General features: G+C 52.1%; 1 protein-coding gene across 12 annotated transcripts in view; it reads right to left on the bottom strand.

Moving 5' to 3' along the window:
- Positions 1–1,365: 1,365 nt before the first annotated feature.
- Positions 1,366–25,121, bottom strand: part of LOC308181231 (uncharacterized protein) — a 47,870-nt gene continuing 24,114 nt past the window's right edge. For 3 of the 12 annotated variants that reach the window (XM_080564166.1, XM_080564169.1, XM_080564168.1), the window contains 7 exons: positions 24,634–24,757; positions 22,417–22,543; positions 20,646–20,857; positions 19,360–19,823; positions 17,796–17,971; positions 17,074–17,409; positions 7,794–16,973 (listed from right to left, as the gene is read on the bottom strand). In XM_080564166.1, coding sequence (XP_080420292.1) covers positions 19,774–19,823; positions 20,646–20,857; positions 22,417–22,543; positions 24,634–24,757 — 513 coding nt within the window. In that variant the 3' untranslated portion in view covers positions 7,794–16,973; positions 17,074–17,409; positions 17,796–17,971; positions 19,360–19,773. Of the gene's footprint in view, positions 4,774–7,793; positions 16,974–17,073; positions 17,410–17,795; positions 17,972–18,385; positions 19,824–20,645; positions 20,858–22,416; positions 22,544–24,633; positions 24,758–25,121 lie in introns of those variants that run through there. The other 9 variants (XR_013941376.1, XR_013941377.1, XM_080564173.1 and 6 more) reach the window with 8 other exon arrangements.

Raw genomic sequence — 25,121 nt, 5'->3', positions numbered from 1 at the left:
CTGCCCCTCGAGCGCTGGGCTCTGGCCGCAAGAACCTGCTTGCCATGGCAGCATCGTGGGGCTGCATTTTAAGCCTCGTCCTTTGCTTCCAAAAGCCCCCAGAGAAGACAGGGTTCCTACCAGGAGCGCAGGCAAGGTGTGCAGGGGGTGCCCACACCTCTGTCCCTGCGAGTCCTCAGCCAGGGCCATGCGAGCTCTCCAGTTCCCACGTAACCGAGCCAGGAGCTTCAGCTGCCCTCGCATCATCACAGGGGAAGCCCTTAAGCCTAAGCCTTGATTCTGAGCCTGGAAGAAGCAGACAACACAGATCTCTGTTGCTGCCATTGCTGCTGAACGCAGCGCTGCCAGGCTTTGCATCCCAGCCCAGGGCTTCCCAGGTGGGACCTGGTGAGCCAGGGAGCTGATTTTCCTGTTTCACTTGTGGGAGGTTTTCAGCAGCTCACCCTCCTTCTCCTGCTTCATTACAGGGCTATCTGTCGGTGCCAGGAAGCCGGCCAGCGGGTGCGATTTGTTCCCATCAGGGCCCCCGTGCTCGCAGCTGCCCTGCGCCTGCCCATCAGCCTGGCTCCGTGCTCTGTGCCGCGATGCTGCGGGGCCACGGCGGGGACAGGGACGGGGACCTGCTGCCAGCCTCCTCCCGCCTGCTCCGACCCACTTTGTCCTGACCTTCTCTGCCGTGCTGTTGATGCACACACGACTTTATTTAGCAAACGCTTTCAGTGTGATACTCACCTATTCTGGGACAAACGCTGCTCGCGCTGTGGTGATTAATGAGTAAGACGAAGACCTTCTCCCTGCCCCATCACCCTTGAAATCTGCTTGATTGCGCATACTAAACGAAAACAAATTTTAGAGATTATATTTTTTTAGTGTTCTTCAGGTAGGTCTGTGCTGAAGTCCCTGCTGTGATTGCAGTCTCTGAGCTGGACTGGATTTGAGGAGAATTTTTATTTGAACAATAGGTCAAATGTGAATTCACCTTGCTCCAGACACAGGATATTAGCTCCAATTTTGGAGGCTTTTAGCCTTTTTAAAGAAGAGGAAAAGAAAGAAAATCCTCACTGTCTAATTATATTGGTTACAGGCAATCAGACTCTTAGTCATATTCTGATGGCTTTTATTTGACACTGATTGATTACGCTCTAATAGCTGCCCTGAGCACTCTCCTGGGTTGTAAAGAAGTTTTTCATAACTACACCAAGTGCTGTGGGCAGGAGGCTGCTGCTGGTGGATGATCACCACCGCCTCCGCCAGGAGTCCAGCTCTCTCCATGTAAATCCCTCCTGCACACCCCAGCTCCCGGAGCACCCCGTAGAGGGGCACAGGGCTGGATCCAGCTAAGGGCAGCCCCACGGCACCGGCAGGGGCTCTGGCAGCACCCTGGGGCAAAGGCGCCCTCCGGCAGCTCCCCAGGGAGAGCCAGGTTTCGGCCCCAGCTTTCAACTCTGCAACTGCTGGCACCGAACAGCAGCGTGCAAGCACGGCCGTCAGTTCCTGGCTGGGGACTCCGCTCCCCCACGCGTTCGGCACCGCTTCGGAAATTACCTCTCTGAAGCTTTCCTGTGCTAACGGGATGCAGGGCGGTCGGACATGCTCGATCCCCTATCTACATGGTTCTAACAAATATGAAATCAGGCACTTGGGAATCTCATTCAAAGAGCATCAGCTGAGACCCGGGAATGTATTAAGCAAAACAAAGCGCAATTAGATGGAGCCTTTCTGTGATCTGCTGCTGTAGCACTGCCACCTTGCCTGCGGTCGTAGGTTTCCCTGTGGCGGGGACTCTGGGGCTGTGTTCCTAGCATGGAGATCTGGCATTGGAAAACTCCACTTGGGCCTGAGTTTGAAAGAGAAGAAGAGCAAAGCACAGCTTTGAATATTTTCTAACATCTTTAATAACACCACAACACTCGTATAACTGATACTGGAACAATACTCTGAAGGAGAAGTCTGATGCAGCTGATAACAACAGATTTGTACTTCTGAGATAGGAAAGTATATCTGTTTGGAACACAGAGGTTGAATATATCGCTGTAGAAACACATTACGTTGATAGCTCGAAGGCTCTGCGGCTGTTCACCGCACACCCGGAGCTCAGCAGCACGGCACCGAGGCTTCCTGCGCTCTTCCCTGCGCTGCCCACCACGGTTACCATAAAGCCATTTTCTCCTTCACACGGGTTGCAGTTCAAATGGCAATTGCCTCGCCACTAACTACAGCTGCTGGCTACGGATTCGGCAGCGTGGGCAAGGGGCAAGCTGCAGCCCAGGACGGCGGCCTGCAGGAAACGTGAACGCAGCGCGCTGGGAGGGAGCGCAGCATCGCGGCGCTGCTGGCAACGTCCCTTCTGCAGGATGTCGCCCTTGGTGCTGAGCTAATCAACACTCCCTTTGGGAATCTGGCCAGGGCTTTTTAAAGTTTTTTTATCTTATGGATCTAATCTACCTTCTCTAAAAGTTTTTATTCTGCACTTTTCAAAGTGAGAAGCAACGTACATTTGCTAATCAGAGTGAGCTGAATCACCATTGCTTAAAGCGCCTTGAAAAGTGACAGCTGTAGTTTTCCAGCTATGTTACCATTGCAGTCCATGACCTTGTAGTGGGGAAGCAGAAACATCAGGAGTCTGTGGATGGCTGGATGCACTGGCAAGGAGCATAGCTGACATCAAGCTAGAGAGACTTTAATAGACTGATAAGAAAAGCATCATAATATCCTAATATGAACATGATAAAGAATAAACCCTTCCTCTAGAATGTCAATTTTTCAGACCTGTGCCTTTCAAATGATCAAAATAGATAAGCCTGATATTTTTTAGATAACCGTGTCTTTAAAATATGTGTTGCCTTTTAATGTGGCAAAACCCGGCCTGGCCCTGGCGAGTGGGTGCCCGGTGCCAGCTCGGGGCCGCATCCCCTGCTCAGCTCCACTCGCTGCAAGCTGCACCCCCTGCCCCGAGCCGTGTCCCCCTGCCTTGAGCCGTGTCCCCCTGCCCCGAGCCGTGTCCCCCTGCTCCCCCCCCAGCCCCGGGTAGGACTCGGCACTGAATGAGAGCTGGCAGTTTTATGGCAAAACACAGCCTGAATAATTTAGGGACTCAGGCGAGCCACTTTTGTAGAGTAATTGAAATACAGAATATTGCACCTAAAATTCCTAGCTATGTGTTTTAGTGAATGGCTTTAAGCAGATAATCACTTCCTTTTGCAGGGAAAGTGCAGACAGGGTCAGGTTTGATATACTGTAAATCAGCGCGTTGGAAAGAGCAGCACCTTGTTTTTACTTAGTGTGCTGTTGCCAATTTGAAATTGATGTATTATTATCCTACAGTTTGCTGCTGTAGATGCTCCTCTTTGGGGGATAAAGTATTCCCCTTGGCACTCAAACTTTAACATTAAAAGTAAACTGAAAGAGCATTGCCATGCTGGGAACTGAAGACAAGGTGGAATAAAAGTGTTTTCTTTCTCTTCTGAACACACAGTTAGCAACTGGCTAATATTAGCTCCCTGCAATAACCTATATTAAATACATCATCCCGTGGTAAACACTGATTCAGAGACCTGATGTAATACTCTGCTACCAAGACCAGACACTGCCAGTCTGCCCTCGCTTATGTCCCATCTGAAAACAAATTTACTTTTTTCCTCAAGCTTCTTTGATTTTTCCTTCCCTGTGCGGCCCCTTTATGCCCTGAGGTTGGCACCCGAGAGCGGCTGAGTCAGGCTAACAGCCCCTGGGCTCCGCTCTAGCACATTTTGCATCTAACGCACGGTGCTGCCAGCCTGCAGGCAGGGGAACGGGGCAGCAAGCGAGGCAGCTGTGACTCGTGCTGCGTTTGGATTTTACGCGCTGGAACTGCCAGGCAGGGCTGGCTCCTCTGCACAGAGCCATCGCCCTACGAAGCTGCCGAGCCCGGGGCTGGCTCAGCTTCTCGCTTCAACCAGCTCGCACCGATCTGCTCTCGGACCGATTTCATATCTGATTTCACATTTTCTGAGGTTTCCCTAATTGCCTCATGCCTGTTCCTCCGCTCTCATTCCTCAGCCAATGTCTCAAAGCACTGCAGACCTCCCCCGCCTACTGGACGGGATGGACGTCAGCTAGCAGGCTGGGAGGCTAACAGGTTCAGCTTGTGCTTGCCCGCTGCGCGCCATTCCCAGGCACATATTTCGCCATCCTTGAGGGCTTCCAGGCTGCGTGAGCCAGCCCGAGCTCTCGCAGCACAGACTGGAGGCACCAGTTCCTGCTCTGAGCCCAATAACTTACGGCTGCACTAATTTTCTGTTATTGTTTGCCTCTTTCTTTTTCTCCCAAATACTGAAAAATACCCCAGGAAAAGAAACACCAAAAAATAAAAGGTCTCCTTACTAGGCAATAAATGACATCCCAGTCTGAGGGGCCCTTCAAGAGAGGCAAAAAGGCAATTTTTAATTGCCAATATGCATTACAAAGCAGGCCGTGCCTACGTAGGTGCAAATGAGGGAACACTTTAAACTTTCCAGTCTGCTGGGCGTCGGGGGAGAGCTGGGTGCATCCCACTAAATAGTTATTTCGACCTTACCCCCTTGGTGAGGGTTCACTGCGGACGGGGAGGTGAGGTCCAGTCGCTGTCCTGGTCTCTCCTGGGGGCTGACCGTCGCTCCCCATGCAGTGGCACAAAGTGATTTTCAGGCCAGGCACCCCAGGGGAGCCCACAGAAAAGCGAAGACCTGGCAGTCTCCATACATCCTTCCCGGCATGGGTCTGCTCACTGGGACGGTGCATCTGGGCAGTGTAAAACTGGAAAAGAGAGAATAAAAGAGAGAATCTAGCCATTGTATTTAAGGTAGCACACAATACGCCCCTGTGTTGTTTTCCTGGAGCCAGGTGGATGTGAAAATCACAGAGAACTCCGGGACGTGCTCCCAGTGAAACACCGTGGGTAACTGCTCCAAGAGGTGGTGGTGGGCACCGCCAAGTGCCTGAGGACACTGGGGACTTTTTTGCAGAGGCTTGTGAACCGTGAGCTGTCTCTCCATTAATTATTTTGGCCTTTTGTGTCATGTCTAGCTGCAAACGATCCGATATCTCCGGCGGTGGTTACTGAGTGGCTGGAGCTGCGGTGGAATTGCTGCCGCTCTAGGCCAGACCACATCCTCCTCTTTCAGAATTGATTAATGAACAGTTAATAAAGATGTATAAAAGTTGTTTCCTCTCCTCTGCGGGAGATCCTGGACCTCCCTGTCTTTTTCCTGGCGATGCTGGCTGCGACGGCACTGCCACCACCATGGCAGTGGCAGACACTGGAGGAGAGCAGGTTGCAGGAGAATATTTTGACACAGAAAAACAACGGTGAGACTGACAAGGCAACAGTATGTTGGTAGTAGGAGTATTTTGACCTGAAAAAGGACCAAAAATCAGCTGTACAAAAACTGAAGCAAGGACCTGGTAGAGGCAAAGCACAAATCAGACCGGGCTGCTGGGACGGTTCAGGGCTCCTCCAGCTCCCTGAGCAGCAACACGTCCCCCGTGCTCGGTGCTAGCGGTCTGCGCGCCCAGCAGCACGCTGACATCCCCAGCGGCGGCTCGTCGGGGTCGGGATGTCAAGACTTTGCACTAATAAGCCCTTCTCTAAAAGTAATATCTCGTACTTATCGTTATCTGCAGTTGGGAACACACCCAGCAACAGATATTCCAGTCTATGTAATTGAATTATTTAGGGGCTGGCATGGCGTGATGGAATAGGCTTTCTTCCTATTTTTAGGTTTCCATCTACAGAGCTGGAAATTACAGCCATTAAAATGTTCTATTAGTAATGATATATAAAGGGAAAAAAACTGATCAGACTCTCCTAGTGCACATAGAGCATTAGGATATCATTAATTTTAATGATAGAGCCCAAAATTACAAAGCTATTACAATCATACTTGAAGTTTCTGAAAAAAAGAGGACCGTTCTAAATTATTGCTAATGAGTAAAAAAATATTTAAATCATATTTAACAGACCTTAAAATTATAGCAGATATCGCCACGAGCTAATGATTACTTTGGCTGCATTTGTTTCCTCAGGCTGACAAACAAACATCCCGATGGGACGTGCCCAGGGCCGCCGGCCGGTCCCGAGCCCAGGGCCGCACAGGGTTTTGCCACTCTCAGCACTTGGTATGGGATTTCCACCTGCTATGGAGAAGGCAGACATCCTCCTGGTGCTTGAAGGCATGCACTTGATTCACCTGGGCGATGGCATGCCCTTCCCTTCCCTCTGAGGGCTAGAAGTGGTCGCCAAGTCCACCAGCTGCTGAGCCAAGATATAACTATAGGCCCCCCAGCACGCTCTAAAGTTGCAGCAATTAATGGCCCTTGGAGGGCTGGAGATTGTATCTTGGTTTTCTTTTAAAAAAATAAATGACTCAGGAACAAAGTACTTTGACAAAGCAGGAGGAAAAGAAGAAATTAAAAAAAGAAAAATGAAATTCCAGAGGCCGGAGGCTGCTGCAGCTGCTTTTTGTGATTTTCTACCTGCCGCCAGCAGCAGCTTTACAGGAGATTCCTGTCCTAGGACTCAGCCAAGGAGGGATTTTTCCCAACTGCACGAGCCCAGGTGTGAGGACATTGCCCTGCCTGCAGCATGCCTCCGGGAAGCTGGGATCCTCTATTTATTGTGAGATGCTCGCAATAAATCAGTGAGCATCCCATAACACTGGAGCAGTGATGCATTTCAGACGCAGCCCGTGAGTCTCGCTGGAGCACGGCTGTTGAACGAGGGACAATTTACTGCCTTGCCCTTGAAAGCTTCAGTCACCTCTAGGTCACCAAACACTTCCGTGTACAAAGTTCTGGATTATCCAAAACTACTGTAAAGTTTGACTTGCGAGTTCAGATACCTCACCTGCATGCTGTGCTTTATTTTGTCAAGATGATGTAAAGCCAGGAAGAAAAACAAACTAACGCAGACGGGTATTGGAAGGTGTATTTCTAGCTGCACTAACCCGAGGGTGCAATTTCTCTCCTTCGCTAAAGCCGTGTACCCTTACTGAGCCCGAGCTCACGTCCCCACCTGGTGCTTGGTTTCCAAACAAAGCATTCACTTCGCAGGAACTCGTCCTTTATGGAAATACAGCCCCAGGAAAAGGCAGGGCCAGGCTCAGGGGCAGACCCAGGTGTGCCCGGTGCCGCCAAGCCCTGCTGCTCCAGCAGCCCCTGCCCCGCACAGCGCTGCCGCATCGCCGCCGTGCCCTTTGATGGGAAAGGCGTATTTATGGGAACACTGATATTCTTGAAAAAGAGGTTTTGCCCTTCCTGTGCCCAGCACCTCCCTGGGTGCTGCCACCCCAGCACAAAGCGTGCCCGTGTAGAGCCTGCAGGCCGGCTGGCCAGCACTTACCGGTGCCCGAGCCCATCTCTAACCCACGGTCAGCACTGCAGCCTCTTATCAAAGGGGGGAGGCACTCACAGATGGCTTCTGCTTGCCCTTTGGGCCCCGCTGCTGGTGAGACTTTGTGCTTCAGAGGCTTTGTGTAAGCCCATTTGTTTCAGGCCGAATTGCAAAAGTTTAGCAGGAGATTTTGGTCAGGCACCCACCTCTCCCAAAGCAGGCTTCCCTTCTAGGATTTATGGGCTGGGCGGGCAGGCACGGCTCCCGTTAGAGCTGCACCAGCCCCTGTTCTCCAGCAGTGCTGGCTCTCCCTGCAACGACCGCAGGCACACGCTGACTTCCACCTCCAGCTGCATCACAAAGCACCAAGCGTGCTGGGCAGGGGATGAAAGGTGTACGGGAAAGGAGCATTAGATGGAAGCCTCCCTCTAAAGAAAAGTCCTACCAGCTGAATGTCTCACTGCCTCAGCTTGCTGGCTGCGTTCCCAAAACTGTTAAACATCTCAGAGCAGAATGCCTAGAATAAATACATTGGGTTATAATAGTCTATGCAACATTAAAACCATTTTCCAGATGCATGATATTTGAGATGTTGCAATAAAAGGGTCAAAAACTTTTCAAATTCATTAGGCACTTTCTTCTAAATACCTGCCTCATTAAGTGCTGTGGAGATGGCCAATAATGGGAGGTGAAGCAGAGGGCCCTGGAGATTGGATGCGCACACAGTGTTGATAAATGGCTTCTCTGTGGATATTCCAGAGACGGCAAGGAGAAAAATACCATCCCACGGTTGAGCAGATTTTGAGTTTAGTGTGAAAATTCAAGAACTGCCTTGGCCAGAATAAAGCATCACTTCTTCTGCCTTGTCTGATAGCAATGTGACCTCCGGAGAGGGGCTGCCAGCTGGCGTGCCGGCTGGGCACAGGGAGCTGCCTCGGGCAGACAAAGCCCCGCCGTGGTCCCCGCTGCCCCCCAAGCCCACCCCTCGCCTGGGGGCTCGGTCCTTTGCTGCCTCCCGTCCCGCTCAGCAGCAAGGAGAGGTCACCGAGGGGCAGTCACTGACCTGAGCTCTCCGGCAGAGAGGAGCCGAGCCCGCAGGTTCTGCTTCCCCAAAGGGTTTCCACTGAATCAGCTTTCTCAGCTCTGGCTCCGCATCTGGGATGCATGGCACAGAACAGCACCGAATCGCCAGCCTGATTAATAAGAGAGACGATGAAGACGGACAGTTTTCTTTGACCAGGGTAATAGAGTCAGCAATTTCACTCCGCTAAGCACATGGTTTTTATGATGTCCCCGTGCAGTGCTGAGCAAAACACCCCGGCAGCAGAAGATGTATAATGCTGTCTGTGGAACAGTCTATTTTCTAAATGGAAGCTTGCTATTTAAAAAGAAAGCACTTTAACACTTTGGAAAATATGAAGGTCCCCAAAGCTGAATTTTTGAGTGCTCATTTTGCAGCTTGCAAAAAAGCCGGGTTCATTATGGAACAGCAGTGAGCGGGGTGGCACCGGTCCAAGATGCACTTAGAGTATGCATAACTTCAAGCAGATCTACAGTCCCAGTGCAGTCGAAGGCATTACTCACACCCTAAAAGTTAAGCATGTGCTTAACCGAGTTTTTTTAAATGAATTTACTTTTTTAACCAGGGCTGGCACCAGATTCGTTTCCAGACTCATTCCCACCCTGTGAGGTTGGGTCCTGCTGCAGCAGGGCTGGGGTGGGCTGGGGGTGTCGCAGAGGCTCTCCCGTGGTGCTGCAGCTCTTTCCCACATGTTCTGCAATTAGCTTTTTCCATACTTTTCCTCACTGTGCAATCCAAAGGTTTGTAGGCCATTGCATCGCAGCTGGGCTTTGCTTCACACTACTGCCTGCAATAGCACCGCTGGGTGTCATTTGTATTTTCCCAGCCCTTGGCACGGGGGATGCAGCTTGCCTCACACCCAGCTCATCTCTGAGCTGCCATTGTCCTACTGATGGATTTTTTCATATATTTCTGTAACCTCCAGTGTCTTTGCAATCATTTCAGGAGGCGCCTCGCTGCCCGCGCCTGTCCCTCCCCAGCCACCTCCGCATCGCAGCACCTCTCCCTGCGCCTTCCCCGCGGCACTGCCTGTCCTCCCAGCAGCGCCGGCGTCCTCGCTGCCCTTGTCAGGGGCTTTGGTGCTGGGAAGAGGATCTGTTGCCTCCTCTCCCCCTTGCCTCTACTAAAATTCAGGGTGAGGAAGGCGTCTCGCGTGAAGCGGGTGCTGCAGAACACTGAGGGCTCGGTCTCCAAGTCCTTTGCTACCTCTCCTTTAAGCTGCGAAATGGCAGCCTGTGCAGCAACTCCATTTCCTCCTTACTGTGGGCACGAGGCAATGGCCACTGGTGCAGCACACGTGGGCACCGTGTCCCTTCCCGGGGCACTGCTCACGGCGACCCCGTGCGCAGCTCCTGGGGAGCGACTCGTGCCAGGGCAGGCTTCATGCAGCCAAGCAAACCAGCTGTTTTGTGAACCCCAAACTGCTTTTATCTATTGCTCTGGACTTTGCACGTCTGGTTTTGAGCCCACCTTGGAAGAGGCAAAGCGTCGTCAAACACGCGAGGCAAACACTTGGTCCAAACGCATTCTGGTTTTCTGTGCGGGAGCCAGCGAGCTCCACAACATCCATAAATTTGGGCTGAGCTTCACCAAATCTATTTGCTTGATCAGATTTATGTAGCAATTCCTGGACGAGGTGAATAATGAAAATGACTCATGAATATTTCATTTTTATAAATCACATAATTCATATCTATTCACAAATATTTGCTTTGCCTTATAAACCGGATGAATAATTTACAGAAATATGCAGCAAATATTTTAAAGAAAATATGAAATTCATTGACTACATTAATCAACAAATATTATTCAACTTATATTGGTTTAGCTTGCTCACAGATAAATTCTCTGCTTATGAAAGGAGCTGGAGAAGCAGGTGATATTTCCTGTATTAAAACACAGACAGAGGAGATAAAGCCTGTTTCTTCAGATGACAGAGTTATTTTCACATTTTCCTGCTCAGTCTTGTCTGTAATGGTCCGAGCAGGAGACTGATTTGCGACTTCAGGAGTCCCTGTCTGTCCTACAGCTGCATTTCGGGGACCAAAGCTCTTCCTAAGCCAGTGCTGCACCCAGCGTTGGCTCTCCCGGGCAATGATTCTGTACTTGAGGCAGGCACCCCACAAAAAAGCTTACCTTTGTCTGCCCTTTTCCTCGCCACCTGAGCCTGTGCCTCATTTTTTCCATCTGCAAAAAGAAAACGCGAATTCCTTGCCCAAAGGAAAACGGCAGCGGGGAAGTCACCGTGATGAAAGCCAAAGGTGGCGATCGGCCACACAGCAAGGCCTGGGCCAGGAGGGGACGGGGCCAGCCCACGGCCTCCCTGCTCCGCTCCAAACCCTGCGGTAGGACTGCCTTTGGGACAGCGTCGGGCTGCTCTGCCCCGTGGGGCAGCTTGCACCCGATTCCCCAAATAATCCGTACCCGATTCCCACGCCCGAGCTCTGTGACCAAGTGGCCAGCCACACGCGCTGCCTCTCCCGCCAGCTTTCTGTCAGATGACTTTTTAATATCGACTGCATAAACCCCATCGCTGCGTTGCTGCTGCAGCTTCTTTGTGCCGAGGACGCCAGGCTTTTATCTGTGTGACAGCACAGAGTGTTTTCCTGTCATCGCTCAAAGTCATGTTGTGCAGCAAGCAGTGTTTATCCAGCGGTAATAGGAGACAGCAGAGACTCCTCTGCATACAGAGCGATCTGTAAACAGACAGGGGTGTTTCATCTTTAGAAGCGCACAACAAAAACGAAGGTACGAGTGATTAGCACACAAAAAAAAAGGGGAAGAGGCACCGGGCCGTGCTCGCACGTGGGCAGCACCAACACGCGGGGCGGCCGCTGCTCAGCCCGGGCATCGCCCGGCACGCAGGAGGCAGCTGAGGACACATCCCTGCCGCCACGTGCCTCTGCTTGCTGACACGAGGACAGAGACCTGTTGGATATTTTTTATTTTTATTTTTTATTTTTTGCCCACAGCTGATAAATGAATGCCAATAGTGGGGGCTGAAAATCCAAATGCTTTCTGAGCTGGCTTTGCTGCCCTGAGCACAATCAAGACAAATGAAGCAGAGTGTCACCAGATTTGTATTAACAGATGGGCTATTTGAGGAAAGACGGGCTGTAGTGAATGAAATGACAGCTTATTGATATAACTTTTGCCAGAAAAATATATTTATATAGAGAAAATAACAGTGCTTTGCCTTTTATTCAGCCACCCCACTCCCCCTTCCCCCATTTCCCTACCTTCTTCATTACATTTAAATTACAGCACTCAGCTACACCAACAGGAACAGTTACTGTAAAGACTTCATTGGCAAGTACAATTTAGGCTATTTTTTTAAGCATCAGCTGCTTAAACAGAGATTAAATGACTGTGTTAACCCACCTGTATTTGGCTGATAAAGCGATTAATCCCGCCTGCTGCTGGAGAGATGGCTGCAGAGCTGGCCCTGGCACAGGCACGCTTTGCGGAGCGGTTTCCTTCGAGGAGCCCGGTCCCTTGGGTTGGGCAGGGGACACACGGGAACGCCTCCCCAAATGGCTGCTGTGGGAGCTCCAAACCCATTGCCCAGACTACGCCAGGGGGCTCGGCACGCTTCCCGAGTCTCCTGCTTGCCGAGGGCCCAGGAGACGGCAGGGCGCGGGGCGGTGGGCGCTCCTCGGGCTGACCTCAGATCCCACGTAACGCCAGAGGCCAGCCCCGGAGCTGGGCACAGTGCCACTGCTTCCCTCGTCCTGAACCATCTCCTCGGTGGCCCGGGGTTCTCGCCCGTAGCCCCACATTCCCTGGCTGGAGCGAGCGTTTCGTACCTCTGCCGGATCCACCACGCCAACCTGGTTTTCGTCCCAGGAATCTCTCCCGGGAACGAAAGCGGAGTGGACGGACGCAGCTGGGAGCACTTCACATTGACACATCGCGTTCGTGCTGGAGATGCTGGCAGATGAGACAGCATCTGTCAGACACGAGACAGGGAATTTAGGTTTAAAAGAACATTGTCAGATCTCATTTTTGCAACCCAAATATTTAAGCACAGAGCCAGCGCCTGCAAACTTGTAAGTGCAATTGCCCGGAAAGCCTCGGTGTGCCCACACGGGCGGCAGTCACCGCGCTTTGCACCAGCCGACGGACACCCACAGAGTGAAGAGGAGGCAGCAGCAGCGGAGGAGAACATGAGAGCCCCTCGCCTTGAAGGTGCTCATTGTCGCTTTGATGGGGACCTGAGATATCTGGGGCATTTGGTGGCTGGAAGACCAGCCTGCAGTGGCTTTCCACACGCAAAGCAAATTAGCAGAGCCAGCAATCAGGGCTGTTGCCTTGATTCCTGCCGTTTTTCTCATCAGTCCTGTAGCAAGCTTTCCCCCCAGCTATCAAAATATTCAGTGCAAGACAAGGATCCGTGGGCTGTCCACATCTGCAATCCCAATACTCTTGAATCAAGCAGAATGTAAGAAAAAAATAAACACAACTTCTTAAGAAACATCCCCAACTTGATTTAAGAAGGAATCAGGTGAAAACATCATTTCTGGGACAGGTCCCCATGGCGGGGGTTAAAGCTGACTGCAGTTCCAGATGTTTGTGCGTGTTGGTTTCTGCAACCAGAAGTGAACAAATCCAACGTCTCCTTTTGGTATTCCTGCCATTTGCAGCATGTCTATGAACTATTCATCTGTAACATTTGTAGCCCTATTAAGAGGGAAATACAATTTCATAGCCACAGATAAGAGATTAGACAGATCAATTTCTCCCCACAAAATGGGCCGAGGAAAAAGCAGTTTCCCAGTTGTGATGTAGAAGATTTTTGTTCTCTTGGCTTACTGAGCCGTGGGTCCTGTCACCAACGTTTCTGCTCATGTTTTTATTAAGAGATCAAGTTCATTGCATAAGTCATGCAGAATTGGTTACTGTCAAGGGACGAGTCTCCTCAATCTAAAAAATCCCCACGTATTTCAGGCCCTCAGTGATGGCATGCACGCAAAAGGGGGAGCCTGCTTCCTGCCACACACGTCACAAAGTCCAAGCCTTGCACACCATGGGAAGAACGGTGCGACCCGAGCCGTGCAGGGGCCGCATCCTGGCAGGACCACTGGTGCGGTGGGGCTGTCTGCAGACCCCACCAGCCCCGCTTGGGCTGTGCCGGGTGCGTGCTCTCCCGGGGCCAGCCCTGCCTGCCCAGCACTGCCCCGAGCCCCAGCTCACCCAGCTCTGCCGGTGGTGACGGTAGCGTGGTGCTGGGGCGAGCCGCCAGCTGCGGGAAGCTCCGTCAGGCGGTGCGCGGCTGGCGGGGGAGCCGGAGGGGCTGTCACCGTGCACGACACTCCGCGTTAGGCTTGCAGAAGAGAGGCTGTCACAATATTTAGAGCCGGAGTTAAGCTGAAACTGCTACATCCACAGATGGGGAAATTCTACACAATGGCTCTCAAAAAAAAAAGTCAAATGTATGCAAAAAAAAAAAATGCTGCCACACTCATGCGAACACGGGCAGAGCGGTTTCCCGCACGCCGTGACGCACAGCTAGCAGCAGGCAGCCATCCTCACTGCACGCCGAGCTCAGACACACGTGTGGGATGTAGAAATAGATCTGCTGCTTTAGCTCAGACGGACGTCAAGGCAGTTCACACACAGCTCGAGCACGGAGCAGGGCACACACCGACGGCTGCGCCTGAAGGAGAGCATCGCCGACGGCCGTGGTGGGGCAGGGGTGGGCAGGGGGCACAGGGCTTGGACCTGCAGGGAGAGGCTGCAGCCGGCCAAGGCGGGGAGAGCAGCAGGGGCGTCTTACCGAGGGCATCAACTTGGGCCCCCCGTGGATGGATGGGGCCTGAGGCAGCCCCAGGGCGTCCCCGCGCTCCACAAACCTGCACGGTGCAGCTCTGTGCTGGAGAACCCCTGAATTATTTGTAGCCTGTTATCATCCCTTAGGTATTATTTGTGTAACCATTAGTTTCTGTAAAGTGCACAGAAGAAGCTGTAAAATACCGAGCATTTCATCACTTCGGTTTGGAGCTGATTATTTTCCTGCCTGACTCGCCAAGCTCCATCCCAGTGACCCGACCCCTCCGACGGGCAGCGGCGGCGATGAAGGGGCTCGCGCTGCCAGCCCCCAGCCCCGCCAGCCCCCAGCCCCGCCAGCCCCCAGCCCCGCCAGCCCCCAGCCCTGCCAGCCCCCAGCCCTGCCACAAGCAGCGCCTCGACCTGGCCTCCGTGGGGCTGAGCCCCAGCTGGGGCAGCACAGCAGTGGAGGAGCTGAGCTGCTCGCTCCCGAGCCGGGAGCCTTTGTCCTAATAGGATGAGCTCTTGACTGAGAAGCAGCGGCTCTTCTCAGGATAAATACATTTGGAAAAAAAAAAAAAAAGAAAAAGGAAAAAAAGATTTATTCAATGGTATAATGAATTCAGTGCCTTTTAAATGTGACAGTGGGTAAAATACATAGGCCTTCTGCAGGCTTAAATGTCATCTGTAAATATCAGGGTTTTCTTCCCTCGCCATCCTGCAATTTACTGCGCTCTCCCTGCAGAAGGGGCTCAGGGGCAGCCGGGCTGGCACGGCCGTGGGGATGCAGCACCCCCATATCCCCGTGCCCCTGCACCCCTGACTGCCCAGCCCGACAAAGGGGAAGGGAATCCCTCATAACGAGGGAATAGGACTGGGAGCAAGAAAAGCAGAACCCATAAAGCTTAGCTGGCTGCCTGAGAGACGAATGCCTTGTAGGGGGTTTTGGATGATGATAACGTTTTTCTTTTCATGCCCAAGTCAGCAAAACAAAGCAGAGTTACACACCAGAGTAAATTTAAGGCCAACCAAAAAACAAAACAGAAAGAAGAAAGCAGACCAGAAAATAGCCCTCAAACTCACTCAGTGCAGACACGACAAGAGGCTCTGACAAGGCTTGAGAAATTACTCTACAAGACAAGCACTTTAGAAACCAAACAGAGTATTCTAAAGACAAGCAAATACCCCAAGCAAGCCCGTACTGATTCCAGGTGCAGAACTAGAGAAGAGCTTACACACCGGCACGTCAGGGTGCCAGGCTCCTCGCGGGGCTGTGGAGCATCACCAGCACCACGGGCAAGCCTCTCCCGGCCGTGATGGGAGCTGCCCGGTGCCAGCGCCGCCGTGGGGCACAGGACCCCTACGTCCAGGGACTTTCCTCTCTCTGGAAAAAAGCAGCTCCCTTCCTGTGTACCATTTTTTCCCATAACTAACATAACTTTTTTCATAACACCAGCTCTTTTCCTGTTTCAGGGCACCCAAAGCTTCCAGCAAATAATGCCTTCAGAGACACACCGTCCCTAATCTTGGCACTGAGAAGCTCAGGCGCTTATCTTCACGGGAGCCAGAGACCCGTCCCTGTGCTAACGGGAGATGTCACCTATCTGCGGCTGCAGCTGCCTAAATACTTCGGGGAAAATGGCCTTTAGGGAGGAAATGTTTTCCACGTCGTTCTTTCTTTACGGTGTGCCGGGTGAATTTAGGAAGCCGCAGACACCGCGTGGTGCTGCCACTCCCCACCAGCGAGGGGTTTGGGCAGCACGAGCCCCTGCCTAATCCTTGCCCCGCTGCCTGAACCCACTCCTCACGCTCCTGCCACCACTGCAGGAGACCCATGACAAACCACCTCTCAGTTACATTTCTCCATTTCTTCCCACTCACGAGCCGTGGGATGGAACGGAAGGCCCCTGCCTGCAGCAGATCCAGCCCCCAAATCCCCCGCTCCTGGCAGCCCTCACCGCTTCGGCTGCATTGGTGCTAACGGCACGGCGCGAGGCTCGGTACCGAGGGCAGCCCCGCAGGCACGCCTGGAACAGGGGCGGCGTGAGACAGCACAGCCTGTGCAGGGCAAGCACACTGAGCAGGCGATCCCCAGGGAGGATAACCAGCCCTTGAGGGGGAGGAAGGAAAAGGGGAGACAGGCAGAAACCAGCCCTCCTCCTCCTCCTCCTCCTGCAGCAAAGAGCCCACACCGCGCCTCGGCGCAGGACGGGCACAGCGTGCCACCGCTGCGGGACTGATACAAAAAAGCCATCTGGAGAGCGAGCCTGACAAGAGGACGCACCAGTGGCAGGAGATAAGGATGCTGTTGCAGGGAATATAGATGCGCCTGTCATTTTTAGAAAGGAGCAGCCTAAAATCAAAGGAAGAGACAGATAATACCAGAAAGAGATAAAGGCAGGGAGGAAACAGGCGGAGAAATTGAACAGAAACACAGAACGCAGAGAAAACTGTGGAAACACCAGTATAAACATGATCAGTCATTACCCAGCACGAGCATGTGTGAAGCTAATAAAGCAGAGAAGAGTAATTACCTTTGACATCCCCCCAAACATTGGCTTTTGGCGCAGTATTTCCTTGCATAGGTACTATTTATGCAGTGGCTTTTATTTATCTCTGCTTTAGAAGATATCTTCTCGTTTCCTCACTGCCAGGCTTGGTGCTGGCGTTTTGGGGAGGACGACTGCTCTCCCACTGCCCGCTCGGCTCAGCCCGCGTCGCCACCATTGCTCGTGCCGATCCCCCTGTCTGCAAGGGTGCTGCACCCAGCCGCACGGGCTGAAAGCAGGAAAAACAGGGAAAACCATGAAGAAGCACGCGGAAACAGAATGACCTCTGAAATAGTTGAAACGATTCAGTTGCTGCCCATAATACTCACAGGTCTCATGCAGGGCCCCTCCTCAGCCGGCTGGGGACCCAGCTCGGTCACTGCAGCAGCAGCAGATGCTCGGATCACAGTTTCGGGTTGTTTGCTCTGATTTCCCTTTTGCTGATGTCTCCATTGGCTTCCACTGGCAGCAGACATCCTGTGGCTAATTACCAGGACAGGCTGCCAATCACAGCCCCACCACTATTTTTGGCCCGGTAGGAAGGAAACGTGCGGCACGGCGAGCCTGCCCAGCGCCCAGAGAGGAAGCGCAGGGCTCCGTGTAAAAGCGTTAATCGTAAAAATCCTAATTATGTTACGATTCTGAGCTTGACAAGTGAAAGACATCTGAAAGCAGAGAAGCAGCAATTGACTGTATGCTAATGAGCCAGCCTTATCTCAGGAATATTTCATCCCTGATTGCGTTCGCAGCATGGGAACGAACCCCCGGTGCCGTGCTGGGGTTAATGTCTCGGCCACGTCCTCGCAGGACAGCCTGAGAAAACTAACATAAATCCAACCCCAATCTGACCAAAGATTTTCTCCGGGCCAGCAAATACACACTGGCAATGACTGATATGGGTGACAAAAGTGTAATTGGAAATGCGAGCGGCTGCTGACTACAAACAGGGCTGCAGGAACAGGGGAAGCGTCACCGGGTGGGCTTACAGCCCCCGACAGCCCCCAGCATCCCCGGGCTGTCCTGCCCAGCAGCTCCCCAGATGAACACCTACCTCCTGCATCCCGGGACCCGCAGCACCCGCTGCGACGTGAGGGAACGAGAGGTGGGCAGAGCCCCAGGCACCGGGAGGAGAGCCCTCCGAGCCCTGCGCAGACGGGCTCTGCTGCGGCGGGACCCGAGGGGAGCGAAGCACCGCGCAGACCTCTTCCGCTGGTGTTTCAGACCTTGCTGAAACGAATAACAGCACAAAGCTTTGATTTCCGACTTTGATTTAATGACAAAAGAGAGACACGCGGATCAATAGTCGCCTCCTCTCCTGAGAGGAGGCTGCGAAGCCCACACGTGTTTCACCACGGCAAGCACAGCGCAGCACCGGGCCCCGTCCTGAGGCACACCCGCGTGGGGCTGGGCTGCTGCTTGCCCGCCGTGCCCCACATCCTGCAGCAGTGCCGGGTGCCAGGCGGAGGGGCTGCCCTTCCACAAGTGGCACCTGGTAACACAGTAAAAAAAAAATAAAAAAATACAATAATGTTTTTCTTTCGGATTATTGAACCAACTGTAGTAAAAACTTCATGTTTAATATGCATGACCTGCTCCATACACTCCACTCTAATAAATTGGTGGAACATCTTGCACAGCTAAATCATTAGGGGGTGGATGAAACACTAGGGGCCAGTTGTAAATGCAAAGAAAAAAAAATTAAACTAGGCACATAAAATATGAACCAATTTTCTCATCTTGGCTAATAGATTTTAAATGGGAAATCTGATCATGGATAAGCACCAGGAATATTAAAAATTCAGGTTTTGCTAGGGCTCTACCTGGATCCGTAAGGGAAGGTCGAAGCGTGATGAATGTTCCCAGGAACGCGATCGAGGGTGTAAGCTTTTAATAGCTGTTACATTAAAAATCTGCTGCCGAACATCATGCTTTTTAGAGCTCTCATTTAAAGGTGTGTTGTAGCTTGCTGCTTCCTAATTACCTTGTATGTTCTGCATAATTTTTGTTTTTAATTTCAGATGGGAAAACACCATAAACTAGCTAATTAATTACTTTTTAACCCCAGCATATCAGCAGAAGCACATGCTTTGCCATGCCACCTCTCCTCTCCACGGCAAGCAATCCTCCAGCTGAGCACCCGTGCACCCCGGCGCAGAGTGGGGGAATTTGCAGGGGACTGCAGAGAAACCAGGGGAGAACAAGGGAGGGGAAAAGCAAGGAGCCGGGCTTGGCCTCGCCACATTCCCTGGGAGAGAAGAGAACTGGAAGGCAGGAAGCAGCAGGCTTTGCCTTTCTGTTTCATGCTGTGCTCAGCACTGCTGCTCTCACCAGGCTTTCCCACGTGGGGAAGCCGGGGGTCCCGGTGCCAGCCCGGGCATCGCCGCACCGCCAGCCCCATGTCTGCCTCTTAACTTCTTAATGCTGGGCAGCAATTTTCCAGCAACCTCAGCAACTCAGCTTTCCAGCAAGTCTCAGCAACCCCTGGGGACCCGCGTGGAGGCAGCTGAGCCCAGCGCTGGTTTTCCAGCACACCCACCCCGGGTGTTCCTCTCGGGATAACGGCAATGTCCCGTGCAGCAGGCAACCAGACTTCGTGGCACGGGGGTACTGCTCACCGGGCCCTGCGCTCCCTCCGTGCCGGGCAGGGCGATCGCTGAGGCTGAACAGGACAGACACCGCAGTGGATGTGACATTATCCAGTGATTTATGGACTTCATATTTCAACAGCCCATCAACTGCGGAAAAGATAATGTTTAGAGAAACCAAAGCAGCTAGAAGTACCACTGGGGGGTTAGAAGAAAAGCAGAAAGGAAGAGGAAAGTGAAGGCACTGACAGAAGGATTGCTCACGAGGAGGCTCGCTCTGAGCGCAGCGTACCGGCTCTGCTTCGCCTGCCTTCCAGATTTCTGGACACAAAGAAGAGAAACCCACCGAAGGGTTTGACAGTCAGCACTTCTTTCTCTGTTCCTCTTAGTTTTCCTACTGTCTCCTCTCACTGGAGATTTCCAGCTTGGATTTACTTGATTCCATCACGTTCCTTCAACTATCTTCCGGTTAAAGGCAGGGCAAACTGATGGATCTGGGGGAAAAAAAGCAAAATCAAGAACTCAGGGTATGCAGGCAGGTGAATGACATGCTTCTTGGCACGCTGAGCTGGAAATTATTTTTTCCTTTGTTTTTATGAATCATTCATATTTTCATCAGCTTAAAAAGCAAACAAGCAAATGTAAACATTGGGATTTTTAAATTGGAATACATTGATGCAAAAACAAGTATATATTTAATTTCCTTTCCTTTAATTCAAGTTGAATGCATGTTAATTAGAAGGCGGCGGAGCAGGAACACTTAGCTGTATTGACAGAAGCAGCAATAATGAGACACACGCCTGGACTGGGGATGAGGACGGGGAGCAGGAGCTGCGGGGCCGTGCCGTGGTGCGGGTGGGCTCGGGGTGCGGCAGGGGAGAGTGGCTGCCCCCGCAGGGACATTTGCTAGAGGGCACCAGGACGCTTCAAGAGCCACGCGGAGGGTGGAGGAGGTTTACCCAGTTGAGGCTAAAGGCCAGAGTGCAGACAGCAGGAGAAACTGCGTGCTGACATGAGCCGATGAACTGAAGGAGGCTCGGGCTGGGTCTCACGCCTGTCCCATGGCTGCATGGAGCTCCCCAACCCCAGCCCCCCCACGTTTTTCCCTGGGAGATATTTTTCCCCGGCCCCTCCCCTGCACAGCACCTCTTTTGGGGGAGCGTCCGCAGGAGGTGCAGCCTAGGAGCCCCCTTTCACCCGCGCCCTTGTTTCGCCGCGCCGCGCGCTGTCGGAGCCTCACTAAGCTGTTTACACCCCTCATGCTCCATCCATCATTTTTTCATTCAGTTGGAAGATTATAGCTTCTTATGTGCTACCTCCAGTCCAGCTTGTCATGGGAAAACTCCAGGGAGAAATTCGCACAGATGTATTAAAGCTATCTAACACTTTCTCCATGGCAACTGGGACCGGTGCAAATCCCATAAGCCCTGCCTGGAGGCAGGATGAGAGCTCCTCCGGAATTCTTCCAGGCACCCAGATAACAGCAGATAGCGGGAAAATGTCTTCATCAAGTTGAGATGCCTCCCAACTGTAACACACAATAACGTTTGATTAACACTGAAGCATTTATCACTTACGAAGGACATTTTTCTGACGCTCTGCGGTAACTCACGCTTTCCATCCTTTCCCTAGCTCGTCTTAGTGATCCGACATTAACGCGCACACACAAGAGTGCAAGCAAGCAGGGAAGGAAAACAGATGCAGGTGGAGCATATGCAGGATTTAATTTGATCTTTGAGAGCATAATTATTTTAATACTAATTTTACAAGTCTTTAGTTTCTTATGCCATCCTTTGCACAGGCTCCAGACGAGGTGAGAGACAGAGCTCCTGCCTCACAGAGCAGACTTCAAGTCTCGAAGGGCTGCGTTGTTTAACACCACAAGTTACAGCCACAGCGTACGCTGGGAGGTCATTAAAATCAGCCTGAGGCTCGCGTGCATGCAGATATTACTGCAGCAGGAGGGATGCCCGACCCCGCTGGCTGGTTTCAGCCCTCGGCTGCTGACAGCCCCTGCCCCTGGCTGTGGCAGCGCGCTCCCATCCCGCAGCACCACCCCGCGCGGCTCCTGTGGGGCCAGGCTGAGCTGATGCCGGCTGGCCGAGAGCCACGCTCCCTGAGACAGAAGTCGTTCGAACCTCTGGAGCGAATCTGCTATTTTAACTCCACATACCACCGAACGGCAAGGGAGCCAAACCCTTTGAAGTCTGCCATGTCCAATCCATTATTAATCATTGTAAATCTGGAATAATCTCTACAAGCATATTCTGCTCGCTACAAATATACTGGTGCCAACTTCCTCTAATAAATCCTGCGTCAGGCCAGCTATTGTGTCTTCTCTTCAGGCAGCATTTCCCAGCAGAAATATTTAAACAATAACGGTCCCTATTTGGTGCAGTCACTTTTGTTTTAGAAGAGTACAGTCTAATGTGTAACAGATTTAGAGCTTACAGAAAGGCTTGGATTTATGGCATGTTTTCTTTACATTGCTTGTTTCTGATAATCCCTGTGGGGCATTACATGTCTCCATTTGGGTCCCTAACTTCATGGCACCTTGAAAAGCAAGGAAACCATATTCTTCTTCCTACCCAAAACTTTGGGGTAAATACTGAAAGTTCTATGCAAAAGGAGCATGGCTTAAAAAAGAAATCTGGTATCACTTCCCTGCAGACCAGAAGTGATTTGCTGAGTGGTTTGGAAAGCGCTGGGATGGAGAAAGAGAGGAAGAATGCAGTATGAAGAGCTCTTCTTTGCGCAAGGACTTTCACGGGCCAACATATGGCAGTTACTAAAGAGCAGTAAATTACCTTCTACTACTCTTGTGAAACAGACCTTGAGAACGAAGATAAGGTTTTATGAATCTTTCCCTTGTAATGAGCTTTCCATGATTAACACAGCCTACAAGGAACACGCTCACTGCCAGGCACGGCAGAGGAAACGCAATGCCACCGCGCGTAATGGGGTGTAGGCTACAAGGAGGGCTGCCATATCAGCATCTGTCCCACGGAAAGGCTTAAAGACAAGTGCAACAACTCCAGGAGCCCCACAAATCCCTGCTGGGATGAGCCTCAGCCCGATTTTACTCACGTTCGGTCACACAGATGCTCCTGGGCCGAGCAGCGTGGCTGCCTGCAGCAGCAAGCGGCGCCCAGGAGCCGGGCGAAGCCTCCCCTGCTCCTGTCCCCGCAGGCGGGGTGGAAGGAGATGGAAACCCCTGAAGCAAAAACAAGCATGAAATTTAAATCCCCAAACATACACTGACAACAAAGCATCAAATACAAGGGTGAGAAAGCTGAGCCCCCAGATTTTACTGGTGTATATGCAAGCAAAGAGGGAATTTTACACCACGAGCTGCTACCGAATGCCACATATAAGCAACTGCTAGAGACTTACCAACTCTTACTTAGATCGTAATCTATATCAGACAACCTCCTAATTTGTGCGAACACCTGGCTATGTTTATTTTGAGCAAAGTATGAAGCTCAAAGGATCCGGGAAGCTCCGCAGTTTGGTACAAACTCTGATTATTCATGAACGTGTGAAACTTTTCCCCCAAAAATTTGCAGCTTCAAAGCGCCGTTCTGCATGTGTGAGACTCTCGCTGCGTGCCAGCACCGGGAGCCGCGCTTTCCACAGTCACAAACATTGGCACCTCGGAGCCGCGGGCTGCCGAGAGGCAAGGCCACCGGGATGCCGCGGGGCTCCCCGGAGCTGCTGCTCTCGGCGCTGCTGGCGCTCGTGGGCAACCAAGGAGTGAGCTCTGGCACCGTGGTGGGGCTGGCTGCCAGCCTGGGCCTTCAGGGAAAGTGTCCGGATGCCAAAACCCCCAGGGCGATGCACAGCCACGTCCAGCACAGGCGAGAGCAGCCGGAGGATGCTGGCCCGCGGCTGAGGACGCTCGCTGCCTGCTTCCGCGGCACCGGCAAACAGGGGAAGGAGCCACGAGGGCCGTGAGTCCAAACGACAGCTTGTTTTCTCTTTCACTGACAAACGAGCCGGAGCTCCAAAAGCAATTTAGTCTGGGAATAAACATCCAAATACCCACTGCTCAGGCTGAGGCACTAAATGAGCTAAGCAGAGGGAGGCTGCGGTGAACTCGGGTTCCAGGCACTTGCTTTTCACTTGACTTCCTCAGCTGGCAACTCAGCGCCGGCTAAAAACTCTCCAAGAGAAGCATCTATTTCCTACCGCTGCCAAGGACTCTGGCCAGAAAAACGCTTTTTCTCCCCTGATGCTGCTCATTAATCTTGTTTGTTTGTTTTCTTTTTTTTTTTTTAATGCTTTTGCTGGTTCTCCCAATTACGATGTGATTAAAAAGGAAAATAAGGAAAACTCGAGGTAAGGATAATTCAGCCAGATCCCTGGACTGGGCCATGGCTACGTGTGGAATGACTTCGGCGCGCTGCCCGCCGAGATGCCCCCAGCCCGGTCAGTGTCCCTGGTCTCACCCGTCTCCTTCAGGGATCACAACTCACTTAGTGCGCACCGTGCCTCGCCCACATTGATAAATTGGCAATAAAAATGCAGAGAGAACTCCAGTTGGATCAATTTGTTTCAATATTTTTGACACGGCTGCCGTAGAAGCTGAGTGTTGGGGAACCAACAATGCAATTTCCAACCGAGGGAAGTGGCAAGATGCTGGGCATAAATTACGCTTAAATGCCACGTAGATAATGAGGCCGCATCTTTGGAGATTTATCTCTCATTTCTTTCATTGAAAACACTCCTGATGTGGGAGCTGTCGTGGCACAATCTTTCCAACCTGGAAAACGCCCTGGCTGGAGACGCCAGCTGAATGCTGAGGACTCGGAGTTTGCAGGCGCCTCGTGGAGCCTCCGGCACGGAGGAGCCTTCACCTGCCAGCAGGGAGGCAGGGAAGCTGGGGTGCTGTCGTGTGCTCTGCCCACATTCCCCAAGCTTTTTTGGGAAAGGATGCGAAGGAGGAGACAGTCCTATCTATAGCCTGTTGCAGTTGCTTGATGTCCTCAGATGCTGAGTGCTTAGTGACATAAATAATAATTAAAAATTGTCAGAGAGCCGCCAGCAACGCGTTTCAGCCATCGGCGGCTGCTCGGCTGGCATTTCCCCGTGGTTCCGAGGGCAGGCTTCCCTGCAGCAGCAGGAGCCTTACTGCCCGTGGCACACCTCCTCCTCCAGCTCCGGGCTCAAACCTCATGGGATCTTCTCCCCTCCCGATGCCGCTGCAGAAGCCACAGGTGCGGCACCTCCATCATTCCCACCTCTCCACGACACAAAGGCCAAAGCACGCATCTCATAACTGGAAATCAGAATATTAACACTCACCATTTGGGGAGTACTTGGACACGTCAGTTCTAATGAAGAATGGTATTAATTTCAGTTCTTGCAAGAGACATCTGAGGCAGTTTCCATTATTTTTAGGGAGCCATGGCAGAGCTGAGCTAGCTGTCTGCGGAGAGCCAGCATTGACAGAAGGAAAAATGCTCTTCACTACCTGCTCCTTCTGAATACATTTCGAGCTGGAGCTCATCATTTCTACTTACTTCCATATATTTAGATTCCCTCTCAAAATATGTTTTCAGCAATGACTTCAGTAAATAAACTGCCAGGGGCATTCCCCTCAGTTCATTAGAAGGCACGTGAACGACCCACGGGATCAGAATTTCTAATGGCTCGAATCAGGCTTCGCGTTAGTGACTGCACTGAAGTGGTGCCTAATTGCATCTCCTGGGGCTCCCGCCACTTCCCATCCCTACTACCTGATTGCAGCGGCTCATTAGCCTGCTTTTAGAACCGCACGCCTGTCACCTCCG

This window comes from Anser brachyrhynchus (assembly GCF_964034855.1).
Source record: "Anser brachyrhynchus genome assembly, chromosome: 21".
Lineage (NCBI taxonomy): Eukaryota > Metazoa > Chordata > Aves > Anseriformes > Anatidae > Anser > Anser brachyrhynchus.
This window is presented reverse-complemented; position numbering and strand designations above follow the sequence as displayed.